The 20,706-nt window shown below is 40.5% G+C and overlaps 1 protein-coding gene and 1 pseudogene across 1 annotated transcript; one reads left to right on the top strand and one right to left on the bottom strand.

Annotated features, from left to right (window-relative positions):
- Positions 1-1,643: 1,643 nt before the first annotated feature.
- On the top strand, positions 1,644-15,706 carry MTFR2 (mitochondrial fission regulator 2). Its single transcript, XM_072824918.1, has 7 exons — positions 1,644-2,073; positions 2,687-2,802; positions 8,538-8,642; positions 9,130-9,242; positions 10,640-10,875; positions 12,224-12,581; positions 15,304-15,706. The coding sequence occupies exons 2-7, from the start codon at positions 2,740-2,742 to the stop codon at positions 15,509-15,511; spliced, it is 1,083 nt and encodes a 360-aa protein (XP_072681019.1). The 5' UTR covers positions 1,644-2,073; positions 2,687-2,739; the 3' UTR covers positions 15,512-15,706.
- On the bottom strand, positions 7,607-8,161 carry LOC140608523 (large ribosomal subunit protein eL32-like; annotated as a pseudogene).
- Positions 15,707-20,706: the final 5,000 nt, after the last annotated feature.

The following is a 20,706-nucleotide window of genomic DNA, read 5'->3' as shown; positions in this document are numbered from 1 at the left end:
TTTTTTTTTTTAAACTTTTAAAAATAGATTTATTTATTCATGAGAGAGACACACAGAGAGAGGCAGAGACACAGGCAGAGAAGCAGGCTCCATGCAGGGAGCCTGACGTGGGACTCGATCCTGGGTCTCCAGGATCACGCCCTGGGCTGAAGTCAGTGCTAAACCACTGAGCCACCGGAGCTGCCTGACCGGGGCCCATCTTTCTACCAAAATCAGAATTGAATGTGAAGGGGAGGGGTGAAGGCAGCTTTAGTGCTTGTTCCTATTCTGATGTTCTCAAGGGAAGTGTTCTGGCCTTATTAGGTGCTGTTTGATAAGACTGGAAAGGGAAGAGGTTATAAGATCATGATTTATTTACTGACGAGGGCAAAAGGGAAGAACAAGGAATTTGAGAAAATTGCAATTTACTGATTGCATGTAGGATTGTAATCTAATTGCCTTCTACTTACACAGTGTTCAACAGCCTTCTCCTAATTTCATCCTTTAATCTAGTTTGGACCATAGAGGTAGTCTGCCAGTTGTAGTTAAAAGTCATTTCTGGTGTCTGTTTTCCCTCATCTCATATCCAGTTACTTTATTCAACCAAGTATTGATTGCCCATTGTATATACTAGCCACTCTTCTGTTTTGTTACTTTTTTTTTTTTTAAGTAAGCTCTACACCAAGGCAGAGGCCCAACTCATTCATGACCTTTCATGAGATGAGGACTTGCATGCCCCACTAAGCCAGACCCGCGCTGCCATACATTAGGTATTTCTAAAGCGCTTTAGAAACCACATGGGTCTAAAAGTAACTTGTGGAGTTTACATTCTAGTTTTGGCGATAGGGGGAGCATGGATATACATGGCAATAAGTGCCGAGAGAGATATTATTTAAAAATAGGATCTCAGGGAGATCCTAACGTCTCCACCAGGATGCAGGGCAAGGACCTTACCGGTCTTCCCCATTTTGTGTTCCTTGTGTGCCTGGCACATTTAACAGATATTCAGTGTTGAATAAATGTGGGCCACAGAGAAATTAGTTTAAAAATGCCGCCCTGGGCGCAATTGACTAAATTTTACGTCACTCCATTGCATTCTTCCCTGAAATACATAAAAAAGGGAAGCTGTTGTCTTATGAAGCCAGTAATCCCAGGTCAGAATTTTAGAAATTGAATATCCCCCCTGGATCAGGGGATACCCTTAGCTTCACTTTTGGTATCCTCGGGCTAGGCCCAGTTAATGTGTGGCACCTATCTGGTAGCCTAGATAACCAGGAGCGTACACCTTCCTCGAGGCCTGCTTATTAGCTAGCTTCTGCTAGTCCCGTAAGCACGTAACAGATGTTCGTTGAATGGAACGATCAAACGGTAAAATAGCGACCCCACGGCAAGAGGACTTGGGAGAGCGGCCCCGCTTAGGGTCTGGGTGGAAGGGACGACACACTCTCTGCGAACTGGCACGAACTCCGGACTGCCCGCTTGGCTCAAAACCCGTCAGGGCTCCTAAGCGCCGGGCTGTCTACGCGCAGCTCAGCCTGGAGGAACCGAAGGACGCGTCTTGCGCGTGCGTCGCCATCGCCTCGCGCGCCCCGCCCCGCCCACCAGCTGCTTCTGGGCTTCTATTGGCTGCCTCGCGGGAGGACCGCCCTCCAGAAGATGACGGGAAAAATCCCAGGAGCCCGTCCAAAAGACCGTAACTAGCCTGACGTCATTCCGCAGCCAATCCCAGGCAGCGGTTTTTAGGCTTGCCCAATGAGGTCGGGCACGGGCTGGGCCCGCCGAGTTTGATTTTCGTCCAGGAACGCGGAAGCTGGCGCCAGTCCTGGGGGCTAGCGGCAGGGTGGCTGGGAAACGCGAGTTGGGGGCCGCGCCTGCTGCGGAAGCCCCCGGGTTGAGTGAGGGGGCTCCAGTGCCCGGCCCCGGGTCGGTGGGGGGGTCGTTACCGTCTGTGGGCTGCAAACAGGCGCGTGGGCAGACACGGGTTGACGTCCGAAGGCTCCTGTACCGGCCGAGCGCACTACCAGCTTCGTAGACTGCGGATTCGAGGCAGCTTGATGTTCCGGTGGTTGGTTGGAGGCTCGACTTCGGAGGAGGGTGAGCAAGGCGATCACGCTGGGTTAGGAGAGACCCCGAGGAGGCTTGCGGCCCAAGCGAGTGACACGACGGGGCGCTAGTCTCGGCCTCTTACTCACTAGTTGGGTGACTAAGTCACATCGTATATCTGGGGTTCATATTCCTTATCTGTTAAACGAACGAGGAGGATGGAGGGTACCCCGATCGTTTGTGAGGAAGAGCTGCTGTTCATTTGTTACAAGCCTTGAGTCGGCCCTCTGCCTCCTTTTTTTTTCAAGGCTGAGCTGAACTCCCTCGCCAAAGCCCAGAGCTTTCAGGAGAGCGGGGACTTCGCGGTCGCAACTAACCTAAAAGGCTTTCCTGCCAACTGCCAATCTCTTGTTGGTTGAGATTTGTTAATGAAGGCTTAAACATCCTATGAACTTTTAATGCAATTTAACTGATGAATTGAAGTTTCCTTTACCAGCCCTTCCCCCTCATCTTTGACTTCCTTCAAAATACTACTGGCCAAAAGAAATTAGTTGATGGTGTAATGTGGAACGAAGGGATTCCTCCAGGTTACTTAATACAGTTTTGTGGCAGTCATTTTATGCTTTTGTTGAGAGTAATATTTTCTGAATTATTTTTCCTGAAGGTACCAAAAACTGAGAATGTTTCCTTGAATTCGCTTATGTATTTGTTTCATCAATGTCACTCATATGGAATATCTTAAGAGAAATGCTGGAATATTTTGGTGTTCCCATAGATCAGGTAAATGTCTTTTAATGGATTTGAATCAACCTATTGTATTTGTTGTTGGGTCTTATTTTGAAAATGATCTATATGTAAACATTTAAGGTGAAGTTGTTCCTCCTTTTGGGCATAACAAAGGGTGAGTTTGCAATAGAATACCTTTGGTAGTTTGAGCTAAAAAAAAGGGATAAGATTAGGAGCACCTGCTGGCTCAGTTGGTAGAGCATGCGACTCTTGCTTGACCTCTGGCTTGTGAGTCCCAGCCCCATGTTGGAGGTAGAGTTTACTTAAAAAAAAAAAAAAAAAAAAAAGGTAAGATTATTAGGAACTTATTTACCAGATAGGTCAAATGTGAGCAAAAGGTGCAAATGCAGCAAAATATAGATATGACCTTCATAGGTAAAAAATATTTTAATTAGCTAGTGGTTTTATTTAATGTAATTTAAGTTTGGTATTTGGATATATAATGGCAAGTTACAGCTCAACAAATTCAGAATAAATCTTGACAGAGGATGACATAGGTCTGAAAATTATAAGCAAATCCAGTTTTCTCTATTTAGAGAGCATTACTACTTCTAAGACAATATTCTTGGTTCTGCAAGTGATACAGAGTAGCGGTACATGGTTCTTGTATTCATGATGCTTATAATATGAGATAACTATAATACAAGATTGACTATAAGAAAGAGGATAGTTGGGTTTACAGAATGGGCAAATCATTGTTGTTGTTAATTAGAAGAGAATAATAGTCAAGGATTCTTTCAAGATTTTAAGCAAAAGTAAGCTGAAGAGTGGTTATAAATTCTAAATAGGCAATTATTATATTATAAATATTATTACAAATGGGCAATTCAGTATAGGAACTAGTTTGGAGAGATAGGATGAGCCAGCTGTGCTGTTGGATTATATACAAATATCCAGCAGATAGATAAATGGTTCTAGAATGTAGGAAAAAGAGATTCAAATTTGGAGTTGTCTACATTCTTTTGATATTTGAATTCATGGACTTTGATGACATAATGGAAGATGTTGTTGGATGTTACGGATGCATTTTGAATTTCAGAAATAATGGGATCGAAGATAATGGCCACTGAGTAATAGTTGAAGATTTGCTTATTGTTAAATTACTGAAGCCTTTAGGGGTTTCTGTAGGTGGAAAGTGGCAGCTGCCTTGTATTTTGAAGAATGATTGAAGAAGGGAGGTAGCATCAGCACCTTCTTTTGAAAATTTTTTGAAAAGAGGTCAAGAGTGACCATCAAATTGAAATTTTGCTCATTCATTTGCGGAATATAAAAAATAGTGACAGGGAGTAAAGGGAAAAGGAGAAAAAATGAGTGGGAAATATCAGAAAGGGAGACAGGACATGAGAGACTCCTAACTCTGGGAAACGAACTAGGGGTGGGGGAAGGGGAGGTGGGCGGGGGGTGGGGGCGACTGGGTGACGGGCACTGAGGGGGGCACTTGATGGGATGAGCACTGGGTGTTATTCTATATGTTGGCAAATTGAACACCAATAAAAAATAAATTTACAAAAAAAAAGAAATTTTGTTTTCTTGCTAATGTTAGAGATAACTTCATGTTTGCAAGCATTGGGGAAGAACCTCATAGGGAAGACAAAAATTTAAGATTCAAATGAAATAGCAAGTGATAGTTGGGCAAGGAATATAAATAAATAAGACTTGGAAAGAAGATGGATAAGTTGAGTAGGATAAAAGTGAGAGATGGTGGAGAGGTTTTGAATGAAGAGAAATGAAAGTTGAGGTATGTCAAATTGGCATTCTTGGTTTTCTCAGTTAAGAGTAAAGTCAGGTCCGCTGGCAGGTAACAGAAATGGTGGTATTGGAGATTTCAGAGATTGGAGATTTCTTTTTTTAAAGATTTTATTTATCTATTCATGAGAGACACAGAAAGAGAGAGTGATGCAGAGACATAGACAGAGGGAGAAGCAGGCTCCATGCAGGGAGCTCAATGTGGGATTCGATCCCGGAGCCCGGGATCACACCCTGAGCCGAAGGCAGATGCTCAACCCCTGAGCCACCCAGGGGCCCAAGACTGGCTATTGTTTTGGGCAACACAGTAGAGAACAAAACATGTTCTGACGGGGTTGCAGGATACCTGTGCTGAATACCCCACTCAAGTCAGCATGGATTTGTAGTCTTTTGAAATACGTGCTTTCTTTTCTCCTGCTAAGAGTAATTGGGGTAGTATATCCATTAGTAATATGAGAACACGTGATATCTGAAGGATGAGTAGTTTTTGAGTGGTAATGTGCATTTCACTGAAACAGTTAACTTGAAATTCTCTGCTTGGTAGGAAAAGCACATCAGTAAAGTAAAAATCAGGGCCCTGGATCAAGAATAGAAGGAGGGGAAAGCATCAGGATAGTGAAGATGGTCAATGGCAATGAAGGGATGAGAGAGACAGGGAGTTTGTCAGGGTGGAACTTGTGGAGTAAGACAGGAAGGTACCATCCAAGTTAACCAAGAGACTATTAACCAAGTTAACCAAGTTAACCAAGAGACTGGCTATTTATGTACAGTGAGTAGCCCTCACTGCAGCAAAACCTCTAGGCCTGTAGGAAGAGTGCATATGAGTGGTCTAGAGAACACTTTAAATATAACTGCTCAGGCTGGGAGAAATTCTAGTGTTAGTAGGTCCATGATCTGTATACTTTAGGCTTGTGCTAGTCAGTATTGTAGCCACTGGCCAGATATCATCTTGAAATGTCAGAATTAAGATCTACCATAGGTGTGAAATGTATGATGGATTTTGAAGACCTAGTATGAAAATAAGAATGTAAAATAATGCCATCATTTAAAAAATATTGATTGCATGTTGAAATAACAATATATATATATATATATATTGAGTATTGAATTAAATAAAGTATATTAAGAAAATTAATTTTACCTGTCTCTTTCTACCTTTTCAGATGTAGCTACTAGAAAATTTATTTTACATATGTGTTTTGTGTTTCATTTCTTTTGGAAACCACCTTACAAGGTGATACTAGTATACCTGTGGTTTACAACTACTAACTACCCTGTAGATTTGAAAAGCAACACAGACCTGTCTCTGCCAGTAAAGATTACTGCAATCTAATGGAGCAAAGAGAAAACTGCAAATGAAACAAAGTTATATGTAGTCAGGTGTCCTATTGTATGGTACTCCTTTGGAACTAAGTTTAGGAATTCAGAGCCTAGGCAGCTCCTGAGAGCAGAGAAAATGAAATGTGTAGAGGAATGTGAATTTGGCTTTAAAAGATAGGTGAGCAGGGATGCCTGGGTGGCTCAGCGGTTGAGTGTCTACCTTTGGCTCAGGGCATGACCCTGGAGTCCCAGGATCGAGTCCCACATTGGGCTCCTTGCACAGAGCCTGCTTCTCCTTTTGCCTGTGTCTCTGTCTCTGTGTCTCTCATGAATAAATAAATAAAATCTTAAAAAAAATAAAAAATAAATAAAAGGTGAGAAAAGCTGGTGCCAGGGCTTAAGTTAGAACAGAGCCCTCTGGACACATGGGTTAGTGCTTAGGAGTTAGAGGAATATCGGCTTGTTTTTGAGATGATGAGGGAAATCCCTAATCCAAAAGAACTTGTGTTCTTGTTAATGAATAGTGAGTGGATAATTCAGTCAGATAGATAAAACAGGGCCAGGTGGCAGAGGACCTTTAAGGGTGAGCGGAGAATGAATACAGAACTCATGGAGGACGTCTTGGAGACTGAGATAGCAGAACTGCTGGATGGTTGTGAGGCTAGTTGATGGAATCAGTATGGAATGCTAGACTTAGGGGTTTGGATGTGATCAGATACATTTAGAACTCTTACTATTTAAAAGCAGAGAAATGGCATTCTGTGTGCTGATAGTTTCTGGATTTTCCTCGCTAGCCCCAGTTTTTCTCAACTAGTCAAATGGCTTCCATTTTCACCTATCCTATATTCTGTCTGTTGATGATTCCCAAATCCATCTAAATCCCAGATTTTTTCCCCTTGAGTTCTAGAACTATATATCCATCTGCTTATTGGGTATTTCTAAGAAGATGCTGATAGGATGCTATCTATTTCTGTTTCTTGTGATAAACTTTCTCCTTGTTATAGGATCTTAGGAAAAATGAAAAGTCCAAGTTTGAATGCTTTTTTTTTTTTTTTAAGATTTTATTTATTCATTTATGAGAGACAGAGAGAGAGAGAGAGGCAGAGACACAGGCAGAGGGAGAAGCAGGCTCCATGCAAGGAGCCCAACATGGGACTTGATCCTGGACTCCAGAATCACGCCCCCAGGGTGGAAGGCAGGCGCTAAACCGCTAAGCCACCCAGAGATCCCAGTTTTAATGCTTTTTAAAGAGAGAAGGTCTTTTCTTTATGTTGAAATCTCTGCCAAGAGCAGAAATGTTACATCATATTTTGGGGGGAGGTTCTTTTGGGAATAGTTTGAATTGGTCTGGAAAGGCCGAGCCAAAAGACAGAGTGGTATTTGAATTATAGTAGCACATTTCATTTCTATCATCTTTTTAAGAACTGCTTTCTAGCAGATATATTGCACTGTAAGTAAAGAATTCTTAAATTGTCTAGTGCCTGATTAATTTATTCCCCTCTTTATCTCACCTTTAAAGGGAATTACATGAGTTTACTCTGTACTGCCTCATTGCTTGAGAAACTGAAATTGTCCACTTTTAATTGGGCCAAAAGATATGTTTAGCTGGGAGGACGGGAGGCAGTGTTTCTGAATAAAGTTCCCAAAGGTATTTTGCCATTATCAGAAATAGGACAAATATGAATTTGTGGTGCTTTCTTAAAAGAAATTTCTTCCTGGAATATTATATAGATTAACTCCCATCCCCTTTAAAAAAAGTTTTTTTTTTTTGTAGTTTTATGGTTTTATTGACACAAATGACATGCACATAAGCTGTGTCTTCTATTTCTTCGCTACGCAGCCTGGCATTGGGATTGATGACTCTGATGGCCAGCTGGGCTGCTCTTTCCACAATGGCTTTGCAGTTCTTGGAGGATACATTGTGAACAGTCTCTGTGCAATAAGATTTGTTGCACACCAGAAGCACTTCAAGCTCCTTGACATTGTGGACTAGGAACTTCCCGAGGCCACTGAGCAGCATGTGCTTTGTTTTCTTGTTGCTCCCATAACCAATGCTGGGCGTCAAGATCTGGCCCTTGAATCTTCAGTATACCCTATTGTCAGTGCCTCTGGGTTTCTGCCAGTTCTGCTTAATTTTGACATATCAGTCTGACTGGTGCCGGATGAACTTCTTGGTCCTCTTTTTAACAATCTTGGGCTTCACCAGAGGTCTGAGGGCAGCTGTGTTGCCCAGCAATAGATGGCTGCCACCTCCACAGGCAGCGCCAAGGAAGAGCCCTTTTTTTAAAAATTAAAGACAAATATGAATAAAGTTTAATCTTTGAAGGAAATACTTTGAGTATTTCACTCTCTATTTTCTCTTTCAAAATAAGAATTAGTGGGACACCTGGGTGGCTCAGCAGTTGAGCGTCTGCCTTCAGCTCAGGTGGTGATCCCAGGATCCTGGGATTGAGTTCTGTGTCGGGCTTCCTGCATGGAGCCTGCTTCTCCCTCTGCCTGTGTCTCTGTCTCTCTCTCTCTCTGTGTCTCATGAATAAGTAAAATCTTTTAAAAAAACAAAACAAAAAAACAAAATAAGAGTGCATCTTTTACATCTGCTTTTCTTCATAGATAAACATGTTTTAACAGAGTACTTTTTAAACAACATTCTATGTTGTAAATAGGTTTTGCAGATTAGAGAAAATAAAGACTATGGATCAGCTCGAAGTATTGTTCGTATCATCGGGAAAATTCTTCCTCTAGAACCTTGTCCCAGGCCTAATTTTGAGGTAAGTCTGTCAACATGCATTGTTTATGCATAAAATAATCATAGGTACTCCTAGAGATAGAGTAGAACAGAAGAAGAAGAAATGTTTCCTGCAAGCCAAAAAACCTTTAGCTTATTCCTGGAAACAAGTCATTTCTTATATGTTTTTGTGTTTACTTCTTTAAGTAATTATATTCACAGTTGGGCAGGTCCAAAGCAACACCTGAATACCTTATTTTATTCTTCTGGTTTGTGTTTTATGATAGATGACATTAACCGGGGTAGAGAATATTGCTATAGACTTTAAGAACAACATTTTCCTCAGTATTGCTTTTTGCTAACAGGTGCATGTTTTTGTATTGAATATCCTTTTTCCTTTCACCCTTGGATTTTTAATTTATGTAATCTTAATGGATGTGCATGTGTCCTACTCCTGCCCCCGACTCCTGCAGGGCTCTGACATTTTCTTTTTCTTTCTTTTTTTTTTTTTTTTGCCTTTTTTCCTTTAGTTGATCCCACTGTTGAACTCTGTAGACTCTGGTAACTGTGGATCTGTAGTTCCATCTTTTGCTGATACTTTGTGTGTGGCAAATGATGAAGAAGCCAGTTATTTCAGATTTCGGTAATTTTATATACTTAACTGTGGAAAATGGGTATGGGCTGTAATCTGAATTCTTGTACATGTTGCAGTTTGATCATACTAATTGAGTCTTTTGTCTCTGTACTGCCCTGTGTCTTACTAATTAATATTTTCCTAATATGGATGACTAGGTGTCTCTCACATTTATTTCCCATTTCTCATAATGCAGGCCTAGGAAGGAATGATATTAAAAGGATATCAGAATCAGTATGTCCATTTTTAGAAGAAAGGTGTTTCCCACACTGGATACTATATTTATTTATTTACTTAAAATATATAACCAAAACTTATATTTACTATGTGCCAGGCAATGATGTTAAATATATTTTAAATTAGGAAATACTACTGCTTGGGAGTACCAACTTATGTGTTAGTATTTTCAGATAATAAGCTCTAAGCACAAAAAAAGTCAATTACTCAAATATTCTGGTTAAATTTATTATGTGTCAGACTATTTATTTTTTATTTTTTACTTTTTTTTTAAAAGATTTTATTTATTTATTCATATGAGAGAGAGAGAGAGACGCAGAGAAACAGGCAGAGGGAGAAGCAGGCTCCATGCAGGGAGCCCGATGTGGGACTCATCCCAGGTCTCCAGGATCAGGCCCTGGGCTGAAGGCAGCGCTAAACCTCTGAGCCACCTGGGCTGCCCTAGTTTATCTATTTAAAAAAAGTTAGAATGCCATAAACTTACTCCTAACATAAAACTTTATATTAGGCCCTGTAGTACCTTGTTTTCAGGATATGTAGAATTTCTAAGTGAATCAATTTTATTTCTTTTTTTTTTAAATTTTATGTCTAAATAAATCAGTTTGTACTGTGTTTAAACCTAATAGGTAGAACAGTTAGAGGATAATTTTTTTTTTTAAAAGATTTTATTTGGGGCGCCGGGAAAAAAAAAAAAGATTTTATTTATTTATTCATGAGAGACCGAAAGAGAGAGGCAGAGACATAGGCAGAGGGAGAAGCAGGCTCCTGTGGGGAACCTGATACGGGATTCAATCCCAGGACTCCAGGATCACGACCTGAGCTGAAGGCAGATGCTCAACCACTGAGCCACCCAGGTGCCCCCAGGATAATTATTTTTGTTTAATGGTCAAAAAGCAAGATTTCTTCCTTTATTCACTTACCACTTATTGGTGACCTATTAAAGGCAACCGTTGTATTCTAATATTGAAAATACAAAGTTACATAAGATGTGCTTGTCCTCAGCCAATGGAGAGACAATTGTGGGATAAAGAGAGGTACTCTGATTTTTGTTTTTGTGTCTTTATTCCTCTTTGACTGAAAGAATTTATTTCTCTTGGAAAATTTCTCTCCATTTCTCTCTCTCTCCCTCTCTCTGACCATCACTGTCTACTTCCTCCTTCCATCCACAGAAATAATATATGGAAACATGAAGAAGAACAGAAAACTGAATTTTTCCATTCTTTGCAACCAGTCTGGAATCCACTGTCACCTGCTCTCAGACAGAGTAAACGAATGAAAAATGATGGGTCTGTAGGTGAAGCTGCCTTTAAAAAGATAGCCGCCCTGGAAGAGGAGCTCACTTTCCTCCGCACCCAGATTGCTGCAATCGTGGGGAGGCGGGGACCCAAAACCAGTGTACATGAGAGTGAGTCGCGTGCCCTTGTTTGTTTCAGATGGTGCACAGTGCTCAGTGCTTGGTGCTCAGTGCTTGGTGCTGGGCTGGCAGTTCCGTCTGTGCTTTTCCCAAGGGGAGTGTCTATGCGAACGCATCTTGTGAATGACGTTCCATAAATCTAGGAAGTCGGGATGTGAAATTACTATGCATGGTTTTTATTTAGAATAAATTAAGACACATTTGTGGTGAGGCGGAAGGCTTTGGTTCCAGCTGTACTGCTGAAGATTGTGCTTTTTTATTAAAAAGCCTGTGGTGGTTTTTTAAGACATTTATTTATTTATTTGAGAGAGAGAGAGAGTGAGTGAGAGATAGCTCCAGCAAGGGGGGAAAGAGGAAGAAGCAGACTCCCCTGCTGAGCAGGGAGCCCTCCAGGGGGCTGGGATCTTGACCTGAGCAGAAGGCTGAGGCTTAACCCACCTAGCTCCGCAGGCACCCCCAAAAGACTGTTTTCTAAGGAAGCTTTTCTACCTCTTCAGAAAAGCATTGCAGTTTATGACAAAAGATGTATTAATTTGAAAGAAGAGTGTAAATTTGAGGCTTTGTGTATTTGTAGTTTGAAGTTATTACTACTGTCCTTCTATCAAATTCAGGTTGAATAATGTGTCCAGATATCCTTTTCTAAATTTTTAGAGATATGACTTGATTTACATAATACACACACAATATATACATGTATCTATACATATCCTTATACACACACATAATTCATATGCATGGAATGTTTATATAGTATATTTATATATAAAATATTATATAATACATATTAATAAAAATAGCAATTAAAGTGAGATATACACACATACATTTTTTTTTTAGCAGTCATGTTAAAGAGCACAAGTCTTTTGGAACAAATCTGTTGTGGAAAAGTTAAATACTCAGTACCCATCCTAGGCTCTTGCCTAGGAAATAATTTGTTTCTACAGTGTCATCATAAAGAGAATATGCCAGTTTGAGTATTTCTAGCTACAAGTTGTTGATTATGCTTTAGTTTTTTTTTTTTTAAATAGAGGATGAAATTTAGATTATATGTTAATTACTGAAAAAACACTTTCTATTTTCTTTTTAAAAGACATTCTCACCCTTCCTCCCTTTAAAGGCCTATACAGACAATCCTAATTGGATTAAAATTAAGTTTATTCTTCGGTTTGACTCATAAAAAAAATTACTAAGCAGATGGGATTGCTTTTCTTTCCTGGCCACCATATCATTATTTTAGTAGCCTTACAGAAATTGTTCCTGTTTTGGTTCTCTAATTAGTGTTATGTGTTATGTTGAAGAGAACTTTGCATGATTTTTCAACAGACTGCTTTGTTTTTAGGCTTCTTTGACTTAAATGACGAGCCTAGCAGTTTGGGACAACAGCCATCACCAGGGACTGCTGAACTGGGTGCCCAGCCGGATCCATTTTCAAGTTCAATGCTTTTCCCTCCTCCTCCGCCTCCTCCTCCACTGCCCCCTCAGCTTTTTTCTCCACAGCCTCTGTGTTCTCTCACACAGTCAGGGTTGAAAAATACATGTGACTTGGATAATGCAGCCAATGAAATGAAAAAACAGCACCCAGGTGACAACAGTAAGACCAATTACAGTCGTTCCAAAAACCAGGAAAATCAAGATGTTCCAAACATGTTGGATGTTCTAAAGGACTTGAATAAGGTTAAGCTTCGGGCTATTGAACGGTATGTTAGCATAACTTGAGAAATGAACCAAAATTCTATTAATGATGTTTGTTTCATTTTGTTTTAAGATTTTACTTATTTATTCATGAGAGACACAGAAAGAGAGGCAGAGACACAGGGAGAGGAAGAAGTGGGCTCCAGCTGGGAGCCCGATGTGGGATTCGATCTGGGGACCCTGGGATCACGCCTGGAGCCAAAGGCAGACGCTCAACTGCTGAGCCACCCAGGTGTCCCTTCACTATGCTTTTAGTAGGATTTCCCAGAGAGCTGCCGTGTTCATCTGAAAATCCTTCAGTGAGGTTTTTAGTGAGAAAGTAAATATATTTTCCATGTAATAGTGTTAGGGAAGATACATCATTTCATTATTAATGAGGTTATGATTTGATTCTTGTATGAGGCACCTGGTACAGAGTAAAGTGTGGCTAGATGTGCACACTTGTTCCAGCAAGAGGGCTGACTGGTATCATTGGGCCCAGTCAGTGTCACATGGTGACTATGTTCCATGACCTGAGACACAGCAAGGAGGCCAGTAGACTCTCCCCTCCACCCCCAAACTCTTCTTTTTCTACAGCTAACCTTGCATTATACATTCTGCAGAATCAGATGAGACTTCCTCCATCTTTACAGAATCACTATTCATATTCTCTGCCTTCTATCTTGTCACTGTGAATGAAATGTCATTGTTCATGTCCAGGTTCTCCCCTGGGTCACTGGTTCCCCTTCTATTACTTTCTCAAGGATTTTACTTAAAACTATCCCTTGTGTCTTCTACATCATCAAATTGTCCTTCTCTATTTTCCTTACACCTGATTATTTCTTATCTTCAAAACACATTATATCCCCAGCTATTGTTTCTCTGCTCCTCTTCCTGGTATAAATTCTTGTCAATTGTTTGTTTGCATCTCTCACTGCCCTCTTCTACCAGCTGTCATATGGTCTCTGTCCCTGTCACTCCTCTGAAAACTGCCATTTGTCAAGGTCACCAGTGACTCTCTGGCTAAATTAAACCCAGTGGTCAATTCTTATTCCTCTTACCTGATGTCTTGGCAGTATTTGATACAGTTTGTGGTTCCCTCCTCCTTGGAACACTCTTTGGTTTCAAGGAAATCACACTTGGTTTTCCTCCTACTTCACCGTCCACTCTTTATTCCTTTGCTTATTCTTTGTTCTGGGCCTGGTCTCTGCAATGTCGGCATGTGCGAGGCCCAGGTCTCAGCCCCTTTACTTCTATATCCACATTGTTTCCTTTGGTGATCTTACCGAGTCCTATGGCTGTGCACACCAGTGATATACTAATGACCTTCACCCTTATTTTTCTATCCCTGATCTCTCTCCTCCGCACCCCATGCCTACCTGGTGCATTGCCTGCCTGACATCCTTTGCCTGTCTCACAGTTGTCTCAGGCTTCACATGTCCAAAACAGAAGTGTTCCTTCCTACCTGTCCACTTCCTCCACCTTGAAAACCTGTTCTGCTGCAAGTCTTATGCATCTCAGTAAATGGCAGCACCATCACCCAGTTCATCACCCAGTTGTCTGTTCAGTCCAGACATCTAGAATCATCCTTTTCCTTCTCATTTTTTTTTTTCTCAACATACAGCTCAAATGTATGTACCCTCATGATCTAGCTACCACCGCCAGTCTAAGCCACCATCTTTAGCTTGGACTTGCAGTAGCCTCCTAATTCGTCTCTCGGTGTCCTTGCTTCCTTATCTTTTCTCCATATAGTAATCAGGGTGATCCTTTAAAAATTGAAGTCCAGGGGCATTTGGCTGGTTTAGTTGGTGGAGCATACGACTTAATCTTGGGATTGTAAATTCAATCCCCATGCTGAGTGTAGAGATTACTTAAAAATAAGATCTTTGAAAACGAAAGAATAAAATTTGAAGTCCGATCTGTCCATTTCCTGCTTAAAACCCTTTTGGGGGTTTTCCATTGTGCTTAGAACATAATCCAGACACCTATTGTGGCTTCTTTAGTGACCCCAGGATCCAGCCCTTGCTTCTCTCTCTGACTTCATGTCCTACTTCCCATGTCACTTTGTGCCTCCAGCTGTACCGTTTTTTTCTTTTTTCTCACACATGCCAAACTCCTTCCTGTTTGTTTATACTGACACCAACTCTGAGTCCTCTATAAGAGGATGCAACCTCTTTACTTTTCCCGGTCATCTCACCTAAGGTCCTGTTGTCCCAATCACTGTCACATTACTACTTAATTTTATTCTTAGCATGCATTACTCTCTGCAGTGATCTCACTTGGTCATTGATTTCCTGTCACCAGAATGTTCCATGAGGTTAGGATACGGCTCTACTCTCAAAGTGTAAAATGGAGCCTGGTATAATAGTAGGCATTAAGTGAAGACTGAATGAATGATTAGCCAGTGGTTTACTTTTCATGAATTTGATAGTCCCCTTAAAGGTTCTTAAATATTTCTTTAAGTATTCCACTGGAAAATTGGAAAATTAAAAATAAAGATCTTCAATCCCCAAGATATTTGATAATCTCAGCTCATAACGAAGTTGTGGTGGAGCCCTACCCCCATGGTTTCTTGGTTTTCTGATTCCTAGTTCATTGTGCCTTCAGATTCCTTATTCTTCATCTAAAATTTTCACTCTCTTGAAGAATAATTAGATTGCAATATATTATGCTTATATTTCTGGTATGTTTGTCAACAAGGAACATAAATTGCACAAGAGTTTAATTAAAAAAAATTTTTTTAAATAGGTCACCTGGCGGTAAACCCATTCATAAGCGGAAAAGACAAGATTCACATTGGGATCCAGTGTCTTTAATATCCCATGCACTTAAGGAGAAGTTTGCTTTCCAAGAAGATGATTCCTTTGAGAAAGAAAATAGGTCGTGGGAATCTTCTCCATTTTCTAGTCCAGAAACTTCAAGAGTGAGCTATAATAATGTGAAGTTAATGTTTTGATTTTTTTTTAAAAAGTGTATTGTTCATGATATATCTTTGCCTTCAAGTTCTCTTAAAGTACCTGTGCAGAACAGGCTATACAGTTGTTGCTGGTACTGCTAATGTTTCTGTTGTTTCTGTTAACTTTCACACATTCCTTTTTGCTTTTGACTTACTATGAAGTTTTTTGAAATAAAACACTTGGTTTGAAAAATACTTGTGCATGATGAGTTTGTAAAGGTTTATCCTGGACAGGGGCTAATGTGGTGTTGCTGTCTGCAGTTGGAAGGGATGTCTGAAAGTTGGAGGGGCCAGAGAAGGATGGTGACACATTCAACCTCAGCGGTTAAATGAATATTCCCAGTATTTTTCTCAAATATAAAGACTGGATTATTTAGTTAAATAGAATGTGAACAGTGCTTTTAAAAAAGCAAGTGAGATTGCAACGATTTTCAATGACAATGCTTCTTGGTTGTTTAGAAGGACACACTTAACTCTTGAGATTACCTCTTATTTGAAGTCTCTTTTCTTTAATTTAATTTTCTTTAATTTCACTTTACTTTGGGGGTGGTTTTGCCATCTCACAGCTGACCTGAGGTAGTAGCACATACGAATAAGCCTTGGGAGCAAGAGGACCGAGAAGGAGGGAGGCTTGTAACATGAAGTGCATGGCATAGGGGAACAGTCAGCAGAGGAGGAGATGGGACAACAATGAAGCAGGGAGCCAACGCCAAGGGAGGAACAGCCCCACTCACCTGCCAGCATCTGTAGTCTCCGAGTACTCTCAGCTGTGTGCGCAGCCTCTGATGTTAATCTTGTTGACTCTGGAAATTCCTAACTCGAAGAAGGCAAAAAAGGATAGTTTTTACTTTAGAATCTTTACCATTAGAAAGCACAGATGTGCCTAAAAAGAAATGTTTAACATTTGTGTAGAAATATATAACCCACAGTACCTTTTTGCTCACCTCGTTTGATCTTCTCAGCAATATCCTAAAAATAAATAAGAAAAATAAGTCCATATTACCTGTCTCACGCCTGAGGAAGTGGGCCTCAGCGCTGACAGAATTTGCCTGGAACCCCACATCTCATTGGGAGAGCAGTGACTGGAGCTTGGTTTATTAAAATGTTAGGATGTCTGAAAACCTTCGGTTAGGTAAGTTGCTTGTGAGGGACACACTCCCAATGATGGTAGATGAATGGGAGAGTTACTATGTAGTAACTATGTAGTTAGTTACTACCTAAGCAGGTTGTCTTACACTGCTCACTCCTCAGCATTTTATCTCCAACCAACCACAAGCACTTTAGAGAAAGAATCCTTTCTTTTTGTGTATTGTAAGGCACTGTGCTTAAGACTGGACACAGGAGGACTCAAGTTGTAGCTGACTGGGAGCTCAGCCAGTTTGTGTCTTCAGCCCTGGCCATGATGCCTGACACACAGTCTCAGAGACCTATTTATTGTTGACTGAATTAAACCTTCAGGGGTTGTTAGGTCGTTGTGTTAAATTCTTTTACATGAGCATCATTTCTGGGTAAACCTTTTGCTTTATTTCAGTTTGGGCGTCACATTTCACAGGACAATGAACTAAAGGAAGAACTGACACAAAAAGTGTTGACCAAGGTGCAATGTGCCCAGAGTCTACACTGGCAAGGAAAGAGTGCAGAAGTGTTCCAGCATGCCTCTCCCTACATATGGGAGGATTTCAACTGTTAATGAAGTTGAATGAAGTGTATGCACTGGGATATATAAGTGTATGCACTGGGATATATTAGTGCAGGGGTCGAAAGGGCCTTGCCTCTTCAGAACGCCTGTCTTTGTTCTTGGGCGATCCAGCGGTTAACTGGCTATAGATGATAGGTGTATGGATTTTTTCCATGTATCGAAGCATGATTAAAAGCTGGATATTTGTTTTGAGTGATTTTCCTAAGAGCTAAGTAGTAAATGACTTAATGTTTCCCATCAGAGAGCAGTAGGGTCTCATTAGAGGATAACAAATCATTTTAGTGGATTAAGAAATTAAACTAAGTATGTATTGTAGTACCTAACAAATGATACTATATCTGGATTCTTAAAAATAATCTCTTAATTATGACTTTCTAACTTAACAATTTTTGAGTCTTTTAAAAAAAATTTTTTTTTTTTGAGTCTTTTAAAAATTGATAGTGATCTGGTTTACTTGGCTTCCAGGAACCTCTAAATTGAATCATATAGATTAAGTCTCCTAAAAATCCTTCTGAAGGTGATCAGGAATTATTCTTAAGGGGGGCACCTGGGAGGCTCAGTTACTTAAGCGTCTGCCTTCAGCTCAGCTCATGATCCCAGGGTCCTGGGATTGAGCCCTGGGTCAGGCTCCTTGCTCAGCAGGGAGTCTGCTTTTCCCTCTCCCTCTGCCCTTCCCCCTGTTAGTGCTCTCTCGTTCTCTCTCTCTCAAATAAATAAAATCTTTTAGAAAAGTTTTGTAAAGATTTTATTTATATATTCATGAGAGACACACACCCCAGCAGAGACGCAGGCAGTGGGAGAAGCCCGATGTGGGACTTGATCCTGGGACTCCAGGATCATGCTCTGAGCCAAAGGCTCAACTGCTGAGCCACCCAGGCGTCCCAATAAATAAAATCTTAAAAAAAAATATTCTTAGAAACTGATTATGATTGTTAAGTAGAAATGCTTGAACGAATCTTGATAAATTTTGCCTACAATTCTATGTAAATATGAATGCCTATCATTTTATTTGCTTTGCTCCCTTTTATATTTATACTATGTACCTTTGTAAATTGCTTTTTGAACTTGGTTATGTTTTGTAACAAATCAAATTCATGTTTTCTCCTTTTGGAAAGAGTTCTGTAGCAAGAGTGCCTAAGGTCATCAAATGAAACACATGTAGGGTTGGAGTAGGTATTTTGTCCCTCTTTGCCCATATTCTTTTTTTTATAATAAATTTATTTTTATTGGTGTTCAATCTGCCAACATACAGAATAACACCCAGTGCTCATCCCGTCAAGTGCCCCCCTCAGTGCCCACAACCCAGTCAGTCACCCCCACCCCCCGCCTTCCTCCCCTTCCACCACCCCTAGTTCGTTTCCCAGAGTTAGGAGTCTTCCATGTTCCTTCTCCCTTTCTGATATTTCCTATCCATTTCTTCTCCCTTCCCCTCTATTCCCTTTCACTATTATTTATATTCCCCAAATGAATGAGAACATATAATGTTTGTCCTTCTCCGATTGACTTACTTCACTCAGCATAATACCCTCCAGTTCCATCCACGTCGAAGCAAATGGTGGGTATTTGTCGTTTCTAATGGCTGAGGAATATTCCATTGTATACATAAACCACATCTTCTTTATCCATTCATCTTTCGATGGACACCGCGGCTCCTTCCACATTTTGGCTATTGTGGACATTGCTGCTAGAAACATCGGGGTGCAGGTGTCCCGGCGTTTCATTGCATCTGTATCTTTGGGGTAAATCCCCAGCAGTGCAATTGCTGGGTCGTAGGGCAGATCTATTTTTAACTCTTTGAGGAACCTCCACACAGTTTTCCAGAGTGGCTGCACCAGTTCACATTCCCACCAACAGTGTAAGAGGGTTCCCTTTTCTCCACATCCTCTCCAACATTTGTGGTTTCCTGCCTTGTTAATTTGCCCCATTCTCACTGGTGTGAGGTGGTATCTCATTGTGGTTTTGATTTGTATTTCCCTGATGGCAAGTGATGCAGAGCATTTTCTCATATGCATGTTGGCCATGTCTATGTCTTCCTCTGTGAGATTTCTCTTCATGTCTTTTGCCCATTTCATGATGGGATTGTTTGTTTCTATGGTGTTGAGTTTAAGAAGTTCTTTATAGATCTTGGAAACTAGCCCTTTATCTGACACCTCATTTGCAAATATCTTCTCCCATTCTGTAGGTTGTCTTTTAGTTTTGTTGACTGTATCCTTTGCTGTGCAAAAGCTTCTTATCTTGATGAAGTCCCAATAGTTCATTTTTGCTTTTGTTTCTTTTGCCTTCATGGATGTATCTTGCAAGAAGTTACTGTGGCCGAGTTCAAAAAGGGTGTTGCCTGTGTTCTTCTCTAGGATTTTGATGGAATCTTGTCTCACATTTAGATCTTTCGTCCATTTTGTTTATCTTTGTGTATGGTGAAAGAGAGTGGTCTAGTTTCATTCTTCTGCATGTGGATGTCCAATTTTCCCAGCACCATTTATTGAAGAGACTGTCTTTCTTCCAATGGATAGTCTTTCCTCCTTTATCGAATATTAGTTGGCCATAAAGTTCAGGGTCCACTTCTGGGTTCTCTATTCTGTTCCACTGATCTATGTGTCTGTTTTTGTGCCAGTACCACACAGTCTTGATGACCACAGCTTTGTAGTACAACCTGAAATCTGGCATTGTGATGCCCCCAGCTATGGTTTTCTTTTTTAAAATTCCCCTGGCTATTCAGGGTCTTTTCTGATTCCACACAAATCTTAAAATAATTTGTTCTCTCTGAAGAAAGTCCATGGTATTTTGATAGGGATTGCATTAAACGTGTATATTGCCCTGGGTAGCATTGACATTTTCACAATATTAATTCTGCCAATCCATGAGCATGGAATATTTTTCCATCTCTTTGTGTCTTCCTCAATTTCTTTCAGAAGTGTTCTATAGTTTTTAGGGTATAGATCCTTTACCTCTTTGGTGAGGTTTATTCCTAGGTATCTTATGCTTTTGGGTGCAATTGTAAATGGGATTGACTCCTTAATTTCTCTTTCTTCAGTCTCATTGTTAGTGTATAGAAATGCCACTGATTTCTGGGCATTGATTTTGTATCCTGCCACGCTACCAAATTGCTGTATGAGTTCTAGCAATCTTGGGGTGGAGGCTTTTGGGTTTTCTATGTAGAGTATCATGTCATCGGTGAAGAGGGAGAGTTTGACTTCTTCTTTGCCAATTTGAATGTCTTTAATGTCTTTTTGTTATCTGATTGCTGAGGCTAGGACTTCCAGTACTATGTTGAATAGCAGTGGTGAGAGTGGACATCCCTGTCTTGTTCCTGATCTTAGGGGAAAGGCTCTTAGTGCTTCCCCATTGAGAATGATATTTGCTGTGGGCTTTTCGTAGATGGCTTTTAAGATGTTGAGGAATGTTCCCTCTATCCCTACACTCTGAAGAGTTTTGATCAGAAATGGATGCTGTATTTTGTCAAATACTTTCTCTGCATCTAATGAGAGGATCATATGGT

Source organism: Canis lupus, chromosome 1 (assembly GCF_048164855.1).
Source record: "Canis lupus baileyi chromosome 1, mCanLup2.hap1, whole genome shotgun sequence".
NCBI classification, from domain to species: Eukaryota; Metazoa; Chordata; class Mammalia; order Carnivora; family Canidae; genus Canis; species Canis lupus.
This window is presented reverse-complemented; position numbering and strand designations above follow the sequence as displayed.